The sequence below is a fragment of the Pristiophorus japonicus genome, chromosome 7 (assembly GCF_044704955.1).
Source record: "Pristiophorus japonicus isolate sPriJap1 chromosome 7, sPriJap1.hap1, whole genome shotgun sequence".
Classification (NCBI taxonomy): Eukaryota; Metazoa; Chordata; class Chondrichthyes; family Pristiophoridae; genus Pristiophorus; species Pristiophorus japonicus.
In genome coordinates, this window is record NC_091983.1 from 152,063,463 (window position 1) to 152,080,635 (window position 17,173).

Here is a 17,173-nt window from a genome sequence, read left to right on the forward strand (position 1 = left end):
CAGTTTAGATGATCCCTATTGGCAAACCCTCCAGTGCCAATAAAGGCAGCTTGTCTCTATAGTTAGCACTTTCCACACATGACTTTGAATCATACAATTTTATAGCACAGAAGGCGATCATATGGTCCATCATGCCCGTGCTGGCTCGTTTGGTCCCATTAGCCATACTGTTTAATTTTTTTTTCACATATTGATCCATTTCCCTTTTAGAAGATATTATGAATTCTGCTTTCACCTCTGGTAGGGTATTCCATGTCCTAGTAACACACAGAATTTTTTTCTCCCGTCTTCTCCTTTCATTCTTTTGGTGATGTCTTAAGTATATACTGAAATGCTGAGGGGCTGCAGTATTGTTGGAGGTGCCATCCTTCAGATGAGATGTTAAACTGAAATCCAGTTTGATTGTTTAAGTGGATATAGTGAATCCTATGGCATTATATGCAGAAGTACAGGGAGTTCCTCCAGTGTCATGGCTGACCTCTCTACTTAAATTAACATCACCTGAACAGATTAAGCAGTCCTTCATCACATGGGATCTTCTTGTGTTCAAATTGACTGGCATATTGTCCTACACAAGAACAGGCACCATACCTCCTCGTATTTCATTGTACATGAAGCACATAAGGGACTGTATATATGTAAGTCTCTTACACTTTATTTTGCTTTTTATAATTAAAAAATCAGACAGCCTTTTTATATTGCCAAGTTTTTAATTCTAATTGAAAAGAACTGATTTTTAAAAATTAGCTCTTTCCAATCAAAAGCAAATAAAGTGGCAGTGCAGGGTTGGGGACTGGTAAAGTCTCTGAACATGTGTTTAAATGTGAATGAGTAGAACTCTATCACCCTTTCCCTGTAGAGCACTATAAGCAGCCATTAGAACTGAATAGCTTCTGGTTAGATTACTAGACAAGTGGTGCTGGTAATGTATTGATACTGCCAATATAATGGATGCATTACAAAATCTGGGTTAGAGTCATGTCTGGAATAGGCATACTGTATAGCTACAGTACTTGTATGCTGTTCTTTGGTTGAAAGTGATGCACATCTGCAACTGCTAGATTATATGTTTGAATTGGAAGAGTTTGTTGATGTAACTGCGTCAAAGTTATAAGAAGTTCCTTCTCGTGTTTGAGGCAGACACCAAAATGTAAAAAGCATAAAGGCATGACATGTCAAAAAAGAAATTGGATTTAGCTATAAGTCAACCTTATTTACTCGCACAGCATTTAACACAAATAATGTTACAGATTTAATAAATCCACGTTTATATGGACAGCTAAGTGCTCATGTACCAAATAATTGCCTTGCGATACTGGCTCTCCTCAAAAAATATATTTGTTTCTTAAATAAATGATTGAACATAAATTAAAATACAACAAAGAAAGGAACATTATTATTAATAATGTTGTGAATGAAATTTAGGAAATGAGGAGAGCTGCTATGTGTGAGGAAAGAAACAACCTCTGTCCATTTCAATCCTCCACAGTTAGGTTAAAGAAACATTGTCAGAGCAATCTGAGGAGAGCTTACACTTGGAATCCATCCCTTGCCATACCTGATCAAGATGTTGTTTTGTTCCATTCTGCAGCAATATCATCCCTGACCTTGAGGAACACAATAAACCATCTGGTTCTATTCATGCGAATACAGTTACTTGTCAGGCAACTGACAGAGAGTTTGAATATATCTTTGTATGCATTTGTTCAATGAATGCTCAAGGTCTTTCTAGGTGGTATGCCATGCTATTGTGTATGTTGAAAGACTGTGGGTAAAAATGAAATACATTTCTGAAAACATTTTTTAACAAAAAAAGCAATAGAATATCTTTTTGATGAGCTGGACATGATGTCAGGTGACAGGCTGTTCATCACTTTGGCATAGTGTAGTGCTTATATCAGGTTATTTTCCTGTTTGTGACTAGAAATTGCCATAAAATGTTTGGTCACAATTTTGATTAAAAAATTATGCAAGAATCTTCAGTGACTAATATTTTCATATTGCTTTGTTTACCTTTATTTACAAACTATCATTGATTATAATATTTACTTATATGTTTCTCCTAGGAAATGGATGAATGGTATAAAAGCAAATTTGTTGATCTGAATCAAACATCTGCCAAACGGATAGAAAATATGCGATGCACAAGGGAAGAACTTGCAGAGTGTAAGCGGATTGTAAGTAGTCATCAGACCAGCAAAGTTCTGTCCTTCCCTTTATTGATAAATACTTGCTGCTTGCAAAATACACTTTGAACTCATCCATTATATCATACTGCTTTCCCAGTTAGACAAAAGGAATTATTAGGCAATATGGTTGCATGATGATCTAATGTGTTGTAACTCATTAGGTGTAACTCATTAGGTTTTTGGTGCCATTTCACTTTTTTTGGCAAAAACCCGGTCGGCGGAAAATTCGGTGATGTTTTGCGGTGGCGCTTTCCACGTAACGCTGGGGAAGGAGTGCCACTGCGCAAGACCCAAAATAGTATTTTCGCCAAATATTTGGCTCTCTCCGCACCCGTATTCTGCGCTCAGAATACCGACAGGATAACACCTGTCGTAGCAGCCCTGCCAGCAGCGGTAAGTATGAAAACCTGCAAAAAGGTAAGTTAAAGTTTTTATTTTTTAATCCTTTTGCAGCAATTCAATAGATAAGTGTCTTATGAATATTTTGTGAAGTTTTGTTTTTTCCAATTTATTTTTTGGTGTTTTTCCTCTCTCACAGCGGTATTGGCCTCAGACTAAAGTTGCTGAAATTCACGGTTTGCGCCGTGAATCCTCGTGACACGTCAATTTTTACCATTACGCAAATTAAGGCCTGAATAGCGAAGTGAAAACGGTAATTTTGGCGAAAAAATACAATTTTCGCTGAAAATCTAATTTCTAGCCCAAGGAGTCGTAAGATTCAAGCTCACAGCCATGATTTCCCCATGTCTCTCCATGGGAGAGAAGGAAAATCACAAGATCAGTCACCTGCAGATACATCTCAAGCACCTCCTCCCTAACAACGACAGAAAAGATTTGGGTTTTCCCATTTGCCCTCTCTGCTAGCAAGTAATATATGGCCCAGAGCGATCTAGAAGAAGAGAAAGTAAAAAAAATCAATAACTTACAACAAATGTCTGAAATACTAGTGAACCTCCTATGGAGATGTTCATGATGTGATGTTTATAAAAGGAGACATTTTCCTTTATATAGCACCTTTCATGTCTTTAAGATATTCCAAAAGCACTTCACAACAAATGAAGTTGATTTGGAGTGAAGTCACTGTTGTAATATACAACTACAACAGCTTGCATTTATACAACGTCTTTAACAAAGTAAAATGACCCAAGGCGCTTCAAAGGAGCATTATCAAATAAGGTTTGGCACCGAGCCACATAAAGAGATAGAAGGACAGGTGACCAAAAGCTAGATCAAAGAGGTAGGTTTTAAGGAGCATCTTAAAGGAGAAGCAAATTCCAGAGCTTAGCACCTAGCAGCTGAAGGCACACCGCTAATGAAAATCAGGGATGCACAAGAGGCCAGAATTGGAGGAACGCAGTGATCTCGGAGGGTTGTAAAGCTGGAGACGGTTACAGAGATATAGAAGGGCGAGGCCAAGGATGGATTTGAAAGCAAGGATGAGACTTTTAAAATTGAGGCTTCACTGGACCAGGAACCAATCTAGGTCAGCAAGTACAGGGGTAATGGGTGAACGAGACTTGGTGTGAGTTAAGATACGGGTAGCAGAGTTTTGGATGAGCGCAAGTTTACGGAAGGTGCAAGACGGGAAGCCGACCAGGAGAGCGTTGGAATATTTGCATTCAGAGGTAACAAAGGCATGGATAAGGTTTTCAGCAGTAGGTGAGTTGCGGAAGGGGCGGAGATGGGCGATGTTACGTAGGCAGAATTAAGTGGTCTTGGTGATGCAGAGGATATGGGGTCGGAAGTTCAACTCAGGGTCAAATACGATGGCAATATAGGCAAACATGGCACAAATTTGCACACATCAAGGTTCCATAAACAGCAATGAGATAACCAGATAATCTGATTTAGTGGTGGTGGTTGAGGGATGAAATTTAACTAGGACACCGGGAGAAATCCCCTGCCACTCTTCAAATAGTGCCATGGGATCTTTTATATCCACCTACAAGGAAAGACTGGATCTCAGTTTAATGTCTCATCCAAAAGATAGCACCTCTGATGGTGCAGCACTCCCTTGGCACTGACTTATGGCAGCCTAGATTATGTGCTGAAATCTCTGGCTTTCTGACTTTCTGACTTTCTGAGTGTGCTGCCATTGAGTGAAGGCTGCAGCAACATCTGTCTCTCCTTCCTGCAGAACCAGAATTTTCCCTCCTCTGCAACAAGCATTTACTCTCTTTCCACACTCAACAAAGGTTTACTTACTCTCTTCATCACAGGCATCTTTACCCTCTCTTTCTCCCACTCAAAGGGGTCCCTCTCTCATTCTGTGACAATTTATCCTTGCTGCACTCCGACAAATGGCCTCGAGCGACACATCCAACCTTGCGTCCACTGTGTGCACCGATGACCTCAGTTATCATACATTCCCCTTCCACCTCCTCAAAATCTCCAAAAGATGAGAGTTTGGCCAGCTTTTGAAACAGAAACTGAACGATTCCAAAATGGAGGGCCTGTCTCTCACTCAGCAGCTAAAGACACTGCATAAAATATGATGGGCCTCACAATTCCTGCTGACAAATACCACTGTCTATTGAACCAATGTGCTGGAGACCAATCCTCACAGAAACATGTTGGCTAGTGTAACTGCCAATATTAGCTATGAAAACATGCATTTTCCCCAATGACAAGGTGTAACGCTCCCCACAGCAAATACATGGTTGAACTATTTGTACAATATATACCAATTAGAATGGGTATTCCATGGACTTTGCCTAGAACTCCGGTAGTATTAGGCAGTCTGGAGACCTTTCCTGAAAGTCTATATGGCCCAATACATGTCCTGGCTGCCCCAAAGAAAGTAAAATTGGACCAATGCAGAACATGACTACAACAAAATCAGAAAATGCTGGAATTGTCTTCTGTTTGATTGGATTCCTAAAGTTCCACACTTAGGGCAGTGGCTCAACCCTATGAGACTTGTCTCTGTGCAGCAAACCCTTGAGAGTTAAATCAGAGTTCCCCATGTGCAGTGAAAAAGAAAAAGAAGCAGAGTACTACTATGTAAGGTCTCCATCTACTTTGTGTCCCACCTGGATTCCCCGAGGCTTTCCCAAGGTATGGAGGCCTGACGTTACTAATTTTATGATGGGGTGGGGGCGGGTGGGGGGGGAGGAGGAGAAGTTGTTCCTGGCCTTTCTTCTCAGTTTTCTCTGAAAATGTTCATTCTGCACTGCAGCAGCAGTGCACCTGGACAAACTTGGTGCTGGGACCTGTCCCAGAGACCCCACAGACTTTGGTCCGGTAGTATCGAACAGTCTGGAGACTGTGGGGTTCCCAGGGGAAAGCTGAAGATGAAGCAAGCAAGTCTTAAATTTTTGTTAATCTCCCCTCCTCAGATGATCTAAAGGCAGGAAAAACACAGTCACAAAAGCAAAATAGTTCGTTTGCTGTTATTACCCACTGCAAATTCCGGGACAATATTGTTATGTCCTTGGATGCTCTAATAATGACTCCATGAGGCAGTGTGTTGTACTTGAACTGTAGTGACCTTAGTCCTTTATTTGTTAACTCTAGAGTGAGGATCACACCTGGTGGCCTGCCTTTTATACTAGGCCAGGCACACCTGTACAAGTAACCTACAAGTCTCCCACTGCTGTGCCCTCTGGTGGCACACCTTGTGATAGTACAAACAGTAGCCATGTAGGATACATGACATCACTCTTCCCCAAGCCTTTAGTGCAAATCACCTCTGCATTGACAGTGCTCTGGGCTTAGCTCGATCTGGTTGACCCTTGGCGGGTTGTTTCAATCTTGGGTGAGTTGTTGGTGCAGTAGAGTGCTGGTGGTTGCTGTTTGTTTGTGTCCCTGATCACTCCATTCTCCCCGCCCCCCACCCCCGCCCCCCCACATATAGATTATGCCGGAGGCTCGTTGCGTTCATAAACATTCAAGTTCAGAAAAACAATTTTGCATTAATTTGTAGTTCAGTTATGAGACCGGTACGTTAGACTGGTGAGATACATTATCGATGCATACTGGGGATCAGTGACCGGTGCGTAAGGACAAACTAGTTCCAGAACTGCTGGATGGTGTCTCTGCAGTCTGGTGGTGGCGTGGTGCCCAGTGCTGGCAGTGGGAACCCAGTTGGCTCAAGTTGCAAGCTCTTGGGGCTGTTGCCGTGGTTCCTAGCATCGGGCAGGTTCACAGATGCCTGTGACCTCCCTGTCCTTTCTTTGCGCCCTGGGTCGCTGCTGCTCCCTGAGGGGCTGTCGTCTAGCAGTGCACAGGGAACTGCTGACTCACTAGCCTGGGCACTGTTTGGTTTGGGATCCTGGCTGGTCTTGATCTCCTTTGGGAGGACTATAGCGAGTGACCCTTCGTTTCTGGGTATAGCCTTGGTGGCGATGGGGTCTGGGGGCTGCGCCTTAGCACAGTTTGCTCTTTCAGGCCCGTGGCGGTTGGTGCCATCGGCTACCTGGGAGGTGGAGCCGATCAGGGGCAGGGTATCGATACTAGCGCCATTGCCCTCCTGAGATCGCTTGCTCTGCAGCTTGTGTGCATTGGCTGCTTGTGGCCACACTCCATGGTGCGTAATTCTGGTCCCAGGGACGCAGGCTACAGCATTGGGTAGCTCACTGGATCTGTGTGCTCCCGATGGGTGTCTGCCCGCTGCATTGGTTGCGTGCAGTTGAAATCCTACATCGCACAACTTTTCATTACTTATGATGGATACTTCGTAGCGCCGATTGTGATCGCGCGACTTTTCCTCCCTGGTTGCATGTACACAATTCTGAAAATCAATTACACATTTTACATGATCGCGCGAATTTTCCTTGCTTATTGCATGTACACAACTCTGATCATCAGTTACACATTTTATCTCTAACTTACAGTTGCTATTACATTGCTTGAGTGTGTGGAACTGTCCCTTTACTTGTCGTGGGTTGCAGGCCTCCTTTAAGAGAGCCTTGCTTTCTTTACCCCAATCCTCTTCTCCGTTTGGTGCCACGTGTTGCTCCATCAGCTCTGCACCTCGTGGTCTGGCCGCAGTCATCTTTTTCTTCAGCGCATCACCTCGTGGCCATCTTTCCTACATCCACGATGTCGACTGCGGTGATCCTCTTCTCCCTGGGTTCTGCAACCAAAGCCCGGAAGTCGCCTTTGGATCCGATTTTCTTCCTCCAGAGTCCTGCCACTGGAGCCTGGAAGGTGCATTCGGGTCATCTCAGCTGGATCATCTCCACGCAGTCGTGCTGAGCGGTGTGTGCCTCGGGTGCTGTGCTGGTCTGCTCTCTGGTGCCGGATCCAACCTCAGGTGGGGGTTTGCTTTGTCTCTGAGCATAGAGGGCATCGATCGCTGGAGGGGTGATGTCTTCCCACTTCCAATGGATCTTCTCCATCCATCTTCTTCCGAGTAGCGTTGGTCCATTACCTGCAACAATCCACAGAGGTAACTTGTGCACCGTGCCATCATGGAGTACCTTTACATTCACACTACCAACAACTGGGATAAGTTCATTGGTGTAGGTGCGCAGCTTTGCCTGAACCGGGACCAACTTGGGTCGTTCAGCTTGATTGTCCCATAGCCTTTCAAAGGTTGCTTGATTCATTACTGACTGGCTCGCCCCATGTCCACTTCCATGAAGACTCGAACGCCATCTATCTCGACTTCCATCCTCAACGGGGAACACTGGGTGGTGCAGGTAAACATGCTATATAACTCATTGTGGGGCTGAGCTGCCTCTCTGCCTATCATTTCATAATCCGCACTGGATTCATGGCCATCTGCAGACACAGTGAGTCATATTTCTCTTACACATTCGCTGGAGGTGGCCCTTTGTGCTGCAGCCCTTGCATACATAGTCTGTAAAGCGGCACTGGTGAGCCCTGTGATTCCCTCCACAATGCCAGCATGGAGCTACTCGATTAGCCCCCCTCGGCAGACTCTGAGTTGAGGGACTCGGGAGCCTGTTCTCTCTTCCCTCAGAGGGTTCACGTTCTACAGTCCAGCCTCTAAAAGGCGCCACTTGGTGCACAATACTTGCCGGGTTTGAGTCCTGAGGGTGAGTCATCTGCCTAGAACCGCAGGTCGAGGTCATGAATGCTTGGCTCACAGTGATGGCCTTCTGCAGTGTGACGGTGGGATCCGCTGACAGTAGCTTGTGAAGAAGGCCCTCATGGCCAATTCCAATGACAAAAATGTCCCGCAGCACTTCGTTGAGGTGGTGGCCGAAATCATATGGTCCCGCCAGCCTCCTGAGGTCTGCAGCGTATTTCGCGATTTCCTGGCCTTCGGTCCGTCAGTGGGTATAGAACCGGTGTCTGGCTGTGAGGATGCTCTCCTTGGGCTTGAGTTGCTCATGGATCAGTGTTACGAGCTCCTCATACGTCTTGTTCATTGTCTTCACCGGTGCCAGCAAGTCTTTGACGAGGCCATAGACGGTGGGCCCACAACTGGTTAGCAGGGTAACTCTGCGCTTATCAGCCAGTTGGCCGGATCGTCTCCTGCCAGGTCGTTTGCTGTGAAGAAATGGTCGAGCCTCTCCACAAAGTCATCCCAATCATCACCATCAGCGAACTGAATACAACGTACTGCAACAAAAGGGTAGTCATTCTCGCGTGAAAGTCCGTAATCTTGTCGCCAAATGTTATGTCCTTGGATGCTCTAATAATGACTCCACAAGGCAATGTGTTGTACTTGAATTGTAGTGACCTTCGTCCTTTATTTGTTAACTCCAGAGTGAGGATCACACCTGGTGGCCTGCCTTTTATACTAGGCCAGGCACACCTGTACAGGAAACCTACAAGTCTCCCACTACTGTGCCTTCTGGTGGCACACCTTGTGTTAGTACCAACAGTAGCCATGTAGGATACATGACAATTATCATTGTGCTGTTACTATGTAATTTGTTAATTTGCAGATCTGTAAGAATTTCAGCAGACATTTTCAAATAGTCAAACATCAGTACAATAGCAAAATACTGTGGATGCTGGGAATCTGAAATAAAAACAGAAATGCTGGAAATACTCAGCAGGTCAGGCAGCATCTGTGGAAAGAAACAAATTTAATTGCCCATAGAGCAAAATTGGCCTCTTGATAGCACCCAAACTCAGCTAAACCTCAAGGATACTGGCAATTATCCTGACCCAAAAGGCCCATTGTTCCCAGTGTGTACTCAACTCACCAATGTGTCAGTGTATTCTCAAAATTATACATTGGTTTCACAAAATATACGTATGTAATCCTTTGCCTAAGTTAAAAAAATTTTAAACTCACAATTTTTCTACTTTTTTCAGCTTCAAAGCAGTCAGATGGAACTGGATGCACTGAAGGCCCGTAAGGCAGTACTGGAGGCTCAGAATAAAGAGACAGAAAATAAATATAAAAAAGAGATTGAAGAATACCAGGTATTCACAGTGGGTTTACTTCACTTTACATTGGGCCTGAAAATGCAATGCAGGTACACAATTTAAAAGCACTTCCAACCATTTGTCCTGAAAGTTAAAGAACAGCTAATTAGTATTCTGTTTAAGGATGAATTCTCTATTTAGCAATAAATCTATATTGACCCCGATTTTGTGGTCAGCGGCAAAGGAACGGCGCTCACCATTCATTACGCTTGTAGCTGCCCACAGATTTTTTGCGGGCTTTTGAGCGGCAACTTACTGTCATCGGGCGTCTGATCAGCATGACGCCCTCTATAGGGGATCTGTGGCTTGTGTGAGCAGGCAAAGCAACAGTGTGTCTCTTCAATTATTCCAATTGAAGAATCCTCGCTGAGACATGCTGGAGAAAATTTGAATCAATAAAATGGGTGGGTTGGGGGCGTGTGGGTCGCTAAAGTGTTCAAAATGTGAATCCCGATCTGAACCCGCCTCCAACCCGCCCACTTCCGGTTGTAACGGAGGCAGGACCGGGGTCAGGCAGCCAATTCACTGCCAGGAGGCGGGTTGTCTATTTAAATATAATGAGGCTGAAAGCTTCTGGTTTAACCATCATTTTGAATCGAACCTTAGTTGGTCAGGTTTTGCATGCCTTGTGAAACCGGCCAGCTAACACAAGGTGAGGACTGCTGGATCCAGTAGCTAAGTGCCTTTACACTTACCTCCTGGATCCAGGGTCCCTATCTAATCACCCCCTGCGATCAGAAATCCCCCACTCGGCCTTCCCCCCCCCCCGCCGCACCCCCACAACCCCGCCCAGGCCTCCGATCCCCCTACGAGGTCTAACCCCCATCCCACACTCCTCTGGCCTTCCCCTGCTCCTCTATCCACCGATCTTTGCTGACATTTCTCCGCTCCTCCAGCCCATCCTGAACTGCGCCTAGCCTCCGATCCTTCACCGACTTCCCCCCGCCCCCGCCCCCGATCCTTTTATCGGCCGCCTCCCGGCACGCAATCACTAATGCACACCCATTCCGCTCCTGCAGCCACCCCCCTGCCCCCACACGATCCTGCCCTCCCACCTCTGTGCGGCCTAGTGCCGCTGGCCTACACGCACAGAGCCTTTTAATCTGGCTGACTGCAGGTGGGAAATTGAGGTTTTCCATTCAAATTATTAAGTGCTGAATTTAACAGCAGGGCCTGCGGGAAAAATAGTTCTCCCGGTTTCCTGAGCACATCCAATCCCCTCACACCTCGCTCCCAACTCGCCTTTCCCATTAAAATTCAGTCCACAGAGTTTCAACCAGGAAGTATGAATTAGAATTTTTAATTCAATGTAAGATCATGTAGAGAAAGTGAAATAGAGAGGGAAAGAAAGATGGGATTGAGAGAGATATAAAAAGAGAGAACAAAAAAGTAAAAAAAATGATTTTAATTTTCATTTTTGTTTTACTTCTCCAACAAAACTTAAGGAATGAGACCCCACACTTGTACAATTAAATTTTCACTGCCCAAGAGATTGTTTGGCAGTAATTAAGACTTATGGTGCCATTAAAAATTAATTTACACTTGATACCCCTAATTTTTTCTGGAGTGTCTAATGCGTAACTAGTGGGTAAGTAATACACTGCATGTGTTTTAATGTTGAATCTCTCAGCGAGGTACTGGTGTAGCAACACTTGTGGAGGAGCAGGGCAAATCGGACAACAACTTCCTGATTCCTGCATTTAACTGTGCATGTGCTGATGCCAGAAGTTGCTGTCCAGTTTACTCCATAACGGTGAGTGCTGGTAGCCTCACTATTATTCCTATTTCAAAATCCAGGTGATAATGTTTATGCAGCGAAAATATCTTTAAATCGCTTAAGAAAAGTTACAGCAATTTTGCCGTTGCGATATATGCTCTTTACAAACATAGAAACATAGAAAATAGGTGCAGGAGTAGACCATTCGGCCCTTCGAGCCTGCACCATCATTCAAAAAGATCATGGTTGATCATTCACCTCAGTACCCCTTTCCTGCTTTCTCTCCATACCCCTTGATACCTTTAGCCGTAAGGGCCATATCCAAATCCCTCTTGAATATATCTAAAGAACTGCCTTCAACAATTCTCTGCGGAAGAGAATTCCACAGGTTAACAACTCTCTAAGTGAAGAAGTTTCTCCTCATCTCGATCCTAAATGACTTACCCTTTATCCTTAGACTGTGACCCCTGGTTCTGGACTCCCCCAACGTCGGGAACATTCTTCCTGCATCTAACCTGTCCAGTCCTGTCAGAATTTTACATGTTTCTATGAGATCCCCTCTCATTCTTCTAAACTCCAGTGAATACAGGCCCAGTCGATCCAGTCTCTCCTCATATGTCAGTCCTGCCATCCCAGGAACCAGTCTGGTGAACCTTTGCTGCACTCCGTCAATAACAAGAACATCCTTCCTCAGATTAGGAGACCAAAACCGAACACAATATTCCAGGTGAGGCCTCACCAAGGCTCTGTACAACTGTAGCAAGACCTCCCTGCCCCTGTACTCAAATCCCCTAGCTATGAAGGCCAACATGCCATTTGCCTCCTCACCTCCTGCTGCACCTGCATGCCAACCTTCAATGACTGATGTACCATGACACCCAGGTCTCGTTGCACCTCCCCTTTTCCTAATCTGCCGCCATTCAGATAATACTCTGCCTTCATGTTTTTGCCACCAAAGTGGATAACCTCACATTTATCCACATTATACTGCATCTGCCATGCATTTGTCCATTCACCTAACCTGTCCAAGTCACCCTGCAGCCTCTTAGCATCCTCCTCATAGCTCACATCACCACCCAGCTTAGTGTCATCTGCAAACTTGGAGATATTACTCTCAATTCCTTCATCTAAATCATTGATGTATATTGTAAATAGCTGGGGTCCAAGCACTGAGCCCTGCAGCACCCCACTAGTCACTACCTGCCATTCTGAAAAGGACCCGTTTATCCCGACTCTCTGCTTCCTGTCTGCCAAACAGTTCTCTATCCCCGTCAATACATTACCTCCAATACCATGTGGTTTAATTTTGCACACCAATCTCTTGTGTGGGACCTTGTCAAAAGCCTTTTGAAAGTCCACATCCACTGGTTCTCCCTTGTCCACTCTACTAGTTACATCCTCAAAAAATTCTAGAAGATTTGTCAAGCATGATTTCCCTTTCATAAATCCATGCTGACTTGGACCGATCCTGTCGCTGCTTTCCAAATGCGCTGCTATTTCATCTTTAATAATTAATTCCAACATTTTCCCCACTACTGATGTCAGGCTAACTGGTCTATAATTCCTCGTTTTCTCTCTTCCTCCTTTTTTAAAAAGTGGTGTTACATTAGCTATCTTCCAGTCCATAGGAACTGATCCAGAGTCGATAGACTGTTGGAAAATGATCACCAATGCATCCACTATTTCTAGAGCCATTTCCTTAGGTACTGGGGGATGCAGACTATCAGGCCCTGGTGATTTATCGGCCTTAAATCCCATCAATTTCCCTAACACAATTTCTTGACTAATAAGGATTTCCTTCAGTTCCTCCTTCTCGCTAGACCCTCGATCCCCTAGTATTTCCGGAATGTTATTTGTGCCTTCCTTTGTGAAGACAGATCCAAAGTATTTGTTCAGTTGGCCTGCCATTTCTTTGTTCCCCATTATAAATTCACCTGATTCTGACTGCAAGGGACCTACTTTGTCTTCACTAATCTTTTCCTCTTCACATATCTATAGAAGCTTTTGCAGTCAGTTTTTATGTTCTCAGCAAGCTTCCTCTCATACCCTATTTTCCCCCTCCTAATTAAACCCTTTGTCCTCCTCTGCTGAATTCTAAATTTCTCCCAGTCCTCAGGTTTGCTGCTTTTTCTGGCCAATTTATTTGCCTCTTCCTTGGATTTAACACTATCCCTAACTTCCCTTGTTAGCCACGGTTGAGCCAATTCCCCGTTTTATTTTTACTCCAGACAGGGATGTTTAATTGTTGAAGTTCATCCATGTGATCTTTAAATGTTTGCCATTGCCTATCCACTGTCAACCCTTTAAGTATCATTCGCCAGTCTATTCTAGCCAATTCATGCCTCATACCATCGAAGTTATCTTTCCTTAAGTTCAGGACCCTAGTCTCCGAATTAACTGTGTCACTCTCCATCTTAATAAAGAATTCTACCATATTATGTAGAATATCTTGTGAAAATGAATCCTGATAATACCTGCCTTTAGATGCTGCACTGTGAGCAACAATGTGAATACTGGTGGCTTCAAATAATTGAAAATTTCTCTTGGTAGATGATCACAAATTAGACAGTAGCAAAGTCATTTTAAAATGTTACTCCTGCAGAGCAAAATTGAAAGCTTGCAACAAGAGCTGAGTACCATCAAGGAAAAGATAACTCTGCATTTACGTGAATATCAAGATCTGCTCAACATTAAGATGGCACTGGAGGTTGAAATTACTACATACAGGTAAGGGACTTTACATAGAGATAAAAATAAAAACATAAAGTTTGGAAATACACAGCAGATCCATTTGTATCTGAAAAGAAAAATGATCTGTTAATATTTCAGGTAGTGCTGCTTCATCAGATATGACAAAGGGTAATTTCCAAAGTATGTGCTCCTAGTGAGGAGTTTCACCTGCATCTTGGAAATTCGGGTGTATGCGGCGCATGATTTTCCAACCATTTATCTGAAGTGTTAGCCTATCATTTATCTTTTCAGGTCCTGTTGGATTTACTAGTCTAATTTTGAAATGAGTTAGAAGGGGCTCAAAGTTGGCCATGACTTGCTCCAATTTTTTTGGAATAAGTTAGTTTTTCTGGCGTAAGTTAAAAAGCGGCACTTTACCCAATCAATTTGCTCCAGAGAAACTCAGTTAGGTTCGAGTTTTTTTTGTTGAGTTTTTTTTTTCAAAAGGGGGTGTTCCCAGCCACTTACGCCAGTTTTGGCCATTTATGCCACTTTGGCCAGCTAAAACTTACTCCAAATCGACTTAGGTCAGCATATGTGGCCAGCTCTGAAAAGCCTTGTGGACAGTTAAGAAATTGGCGTACATTAGTACATCGGCGGACATTCGGCCTGGGATGGGGCGGGAAGGGAACCAGAGAGGATCTGAAACTAAACAACCAAGCACCAAACATTGCAAGGAAAAGCTCAAACAATTAAAATACTAATAGAAATCAAGTAAATTCTACCTTAATCTTTAAAATCGGCCAGGGAAGGCAGCAGGCCAGCCTGTGCATGAGGCCATTCAGCCTGGGATAGCGGCGGCAAGACGTGCACCGGGAGTCCAGTCGGCCAGGGCTAGGGGCGGCTGCAAATGAATGGGGGGATGCGGAAGCAGAGCGACCAAACGCGCCATTGGTGGGGGGGCGGTGGAGAGAGAGTGAGAGATGCTGCCCTTTAAATCAAGGAGAGGGGGGGGTGGGGGTGGCGAATCAACACTTAATTTGAGGAACTAACACAGGCAGGACACTGCTGCTTGTATTCAGCAGTTAATTCAGTTCACAACTCTCCTTCTGGCACAAAAACAAAACCAGTTGCGATTACCTTTAAAAATGACCGAGTGCCAAGTTTCGGCACTACAGAGCATGTGCGCACAATGGACCCGACACCAATGCGCATGCGGAGAGCTATCGGCAGAGTTTCTGGCGCAGGGCCTTAGCTCTGCCCCCCAATCGACTGGCCAGGCTGCGCCAAGCCACGGGACACGCAGCAGAGCGGCCAGGATGGGGGCACATTTTTTCGGCGCCGTTTTCAGCACACAAAGTCGGCGTATCTCAGGTGAGTGCGCTGAAAAAAGAGGTTGGGGAAAATTTGAGCCCAAGAAAACAACAATTAATTAAGCGCAAAAGCAGACCTGATTTCCATGGCTCTTCCGCTGAAGTTATGGAGGATGAGCGGCAGAACTCCTGGGTAAATTTATCCCATAGACTCTGGATTGTCTTTCACACAGAAGTTTAATAGAACATGGGTTATTACCACACGTGTTTATTAAGACACAAACTGTAACATAATTTAAAAGGGCATTGTATAAGTGTTTGAGAGATAAGAAAATAAAAGGATACAGGTAAAGGGCAGAGAATTGAGACAGCCCCAGGTCAAGCGCTTGTACCAACGCAGGTGCATTGGCCTCAATGGTCTCCTTCTGTGCAATAAATTCTATGGGAGGGGGCGATTTTCATCTACAAGTCTGAAGTGTTCTAAACAGTTTAAAACTGGTCCTAATTCAACCTGAATTTTGAGTTCAAATACTACTCCAGCCTAAGCTAACTTCAATGATTATTCACAACTCCAGGCGCAAACTCAAATGTGTCTGAGGAAGATATTGGCCTGGGATGTCTTCGGATCCGGGGAGGCATCACAAAACAAAAGTTTTCAGCGCACAATGTGCATGCGCTGAAAACCGGCTTTTCCGATCTGTCAAGCTGGAGCCGGATTTACCCATATCTTGCCCAGTAAATGTCCTCAAAACTCTTGCGCTTGAGAAAAGCATGCGCATAGCCTACTTTTACAAGTGTAAGAATTTTACAACATACAAAAATATAATTTAATTAAATTTAAAAAACACATGTTGTTTAAAAACCCTGCCCACTAAGGTAAGTTTATTTTTAGCCCTAATTACAAAAACTTTTTTAAAAATCAGAAAAATATATAATAAGGCATTAATTTCAATTCATTTTAATTATGTGAGGTGTGTTTTTTATTTTTTTATTATGGTGTTTACTGTGTTTTTATTCTCATTAATAGCAATGAGAATGCGTAGATCCGGAGTTCTCATTGCTATTAATGAGAAAGCTGTGGAATATTGTACTTGATTGGTTGTGCAGTCACATGTGACTACACCTTCTGTGTGGGAACCTGGAGGACGGGAGCGCACTTCACAGCATGGGAAAAGAAGGCCTCCCCAACTGAATCTCATGCTCCTCTGGGACCACCAGGTACTTTCGTAGAACATTTTCAGGTCGGAGGCATCTGCCCGCGGGAAGCCTCCAACTGCAATTTCTAGGCCATAAGGAACATAGGAGCAGGAGTAGGCCACTCAGCCCCTCGAGCCTGTTCCACATTCAATAAGATCATGGTGGATCTGCATCTTAACTCCATCCACCTGGCTTGGCTCCATATCCCTTAATACATTTGTCGAGCAATAATTAAACTAGAGGGCTAATTCCATGGTTGTGTGCTTCTAGCACAGAATGGCATGCAGAGAATATTTTCTGGGATATCACAAACCCACAGTGCCTGATTTTTCATTCACTAATAGAAGTAGACAAAAATCAGGTATTGTAATTTCCCAACTTGGGGTAAATATTGGCCAGCACCATTTTGTGCCATAAATGTCCAACTGTGAAATCAGGCCTTAGTGGTAAGAGAGGAAACTGGTGTGCAAATGAAATTTACAAGGATAGGGATAATTAAAGGGGCAGTGGGATAGGGCAAGCATTTAGAGAGCCTTAAAAGGCACCAATCAGCAGCCTTTGCCAATGGTGAAGGGACAGAGATTAAGACAATGTAAGACAAAAACAAAGGCACAGGGAATCCTGGGTGCAGACAAATGATGTGATGGTCCAGTACCTCTCCATTATATATGCTGTTGGTTAAGCTGCCTGTGGTGCTTGTAAGGAGGGTTGCTATCTGTGGAACTCCACAGCTC

At 44.2% G+C, this 17,173-nt stretch overlaps 1 protein-coding gene across 2 annotated transcripts in view; it reads left to right on the forward strand.

Moving 5' to 3' along the window:
• Nucleotides 1-17,173, forward strand: part of LOC139266879 (desmin) — a 45,568-nt gene that overhangs the window by 19,018 nt on the left and 9,377 nt on the right. For both annotated transcript variants that reach the window (XM_070884488.1, XM_070884489.1), the window contains exons 7-9: nt 2,067-2,177; nt 9,429-9,539; nt 13,862-13,986. In XM_070884488.1, coding sequence (XP_070740589.1) covers nt 2,067-2,177; nt 9,429-9,539; nt 13,862-13,986 — 347 coding nt within the window. The remainder of the gene's footprint in view (nt 1-2,066; nt 2,178-9,428; nt 9,540-13,861; nt 13,987-17,173) is intronic.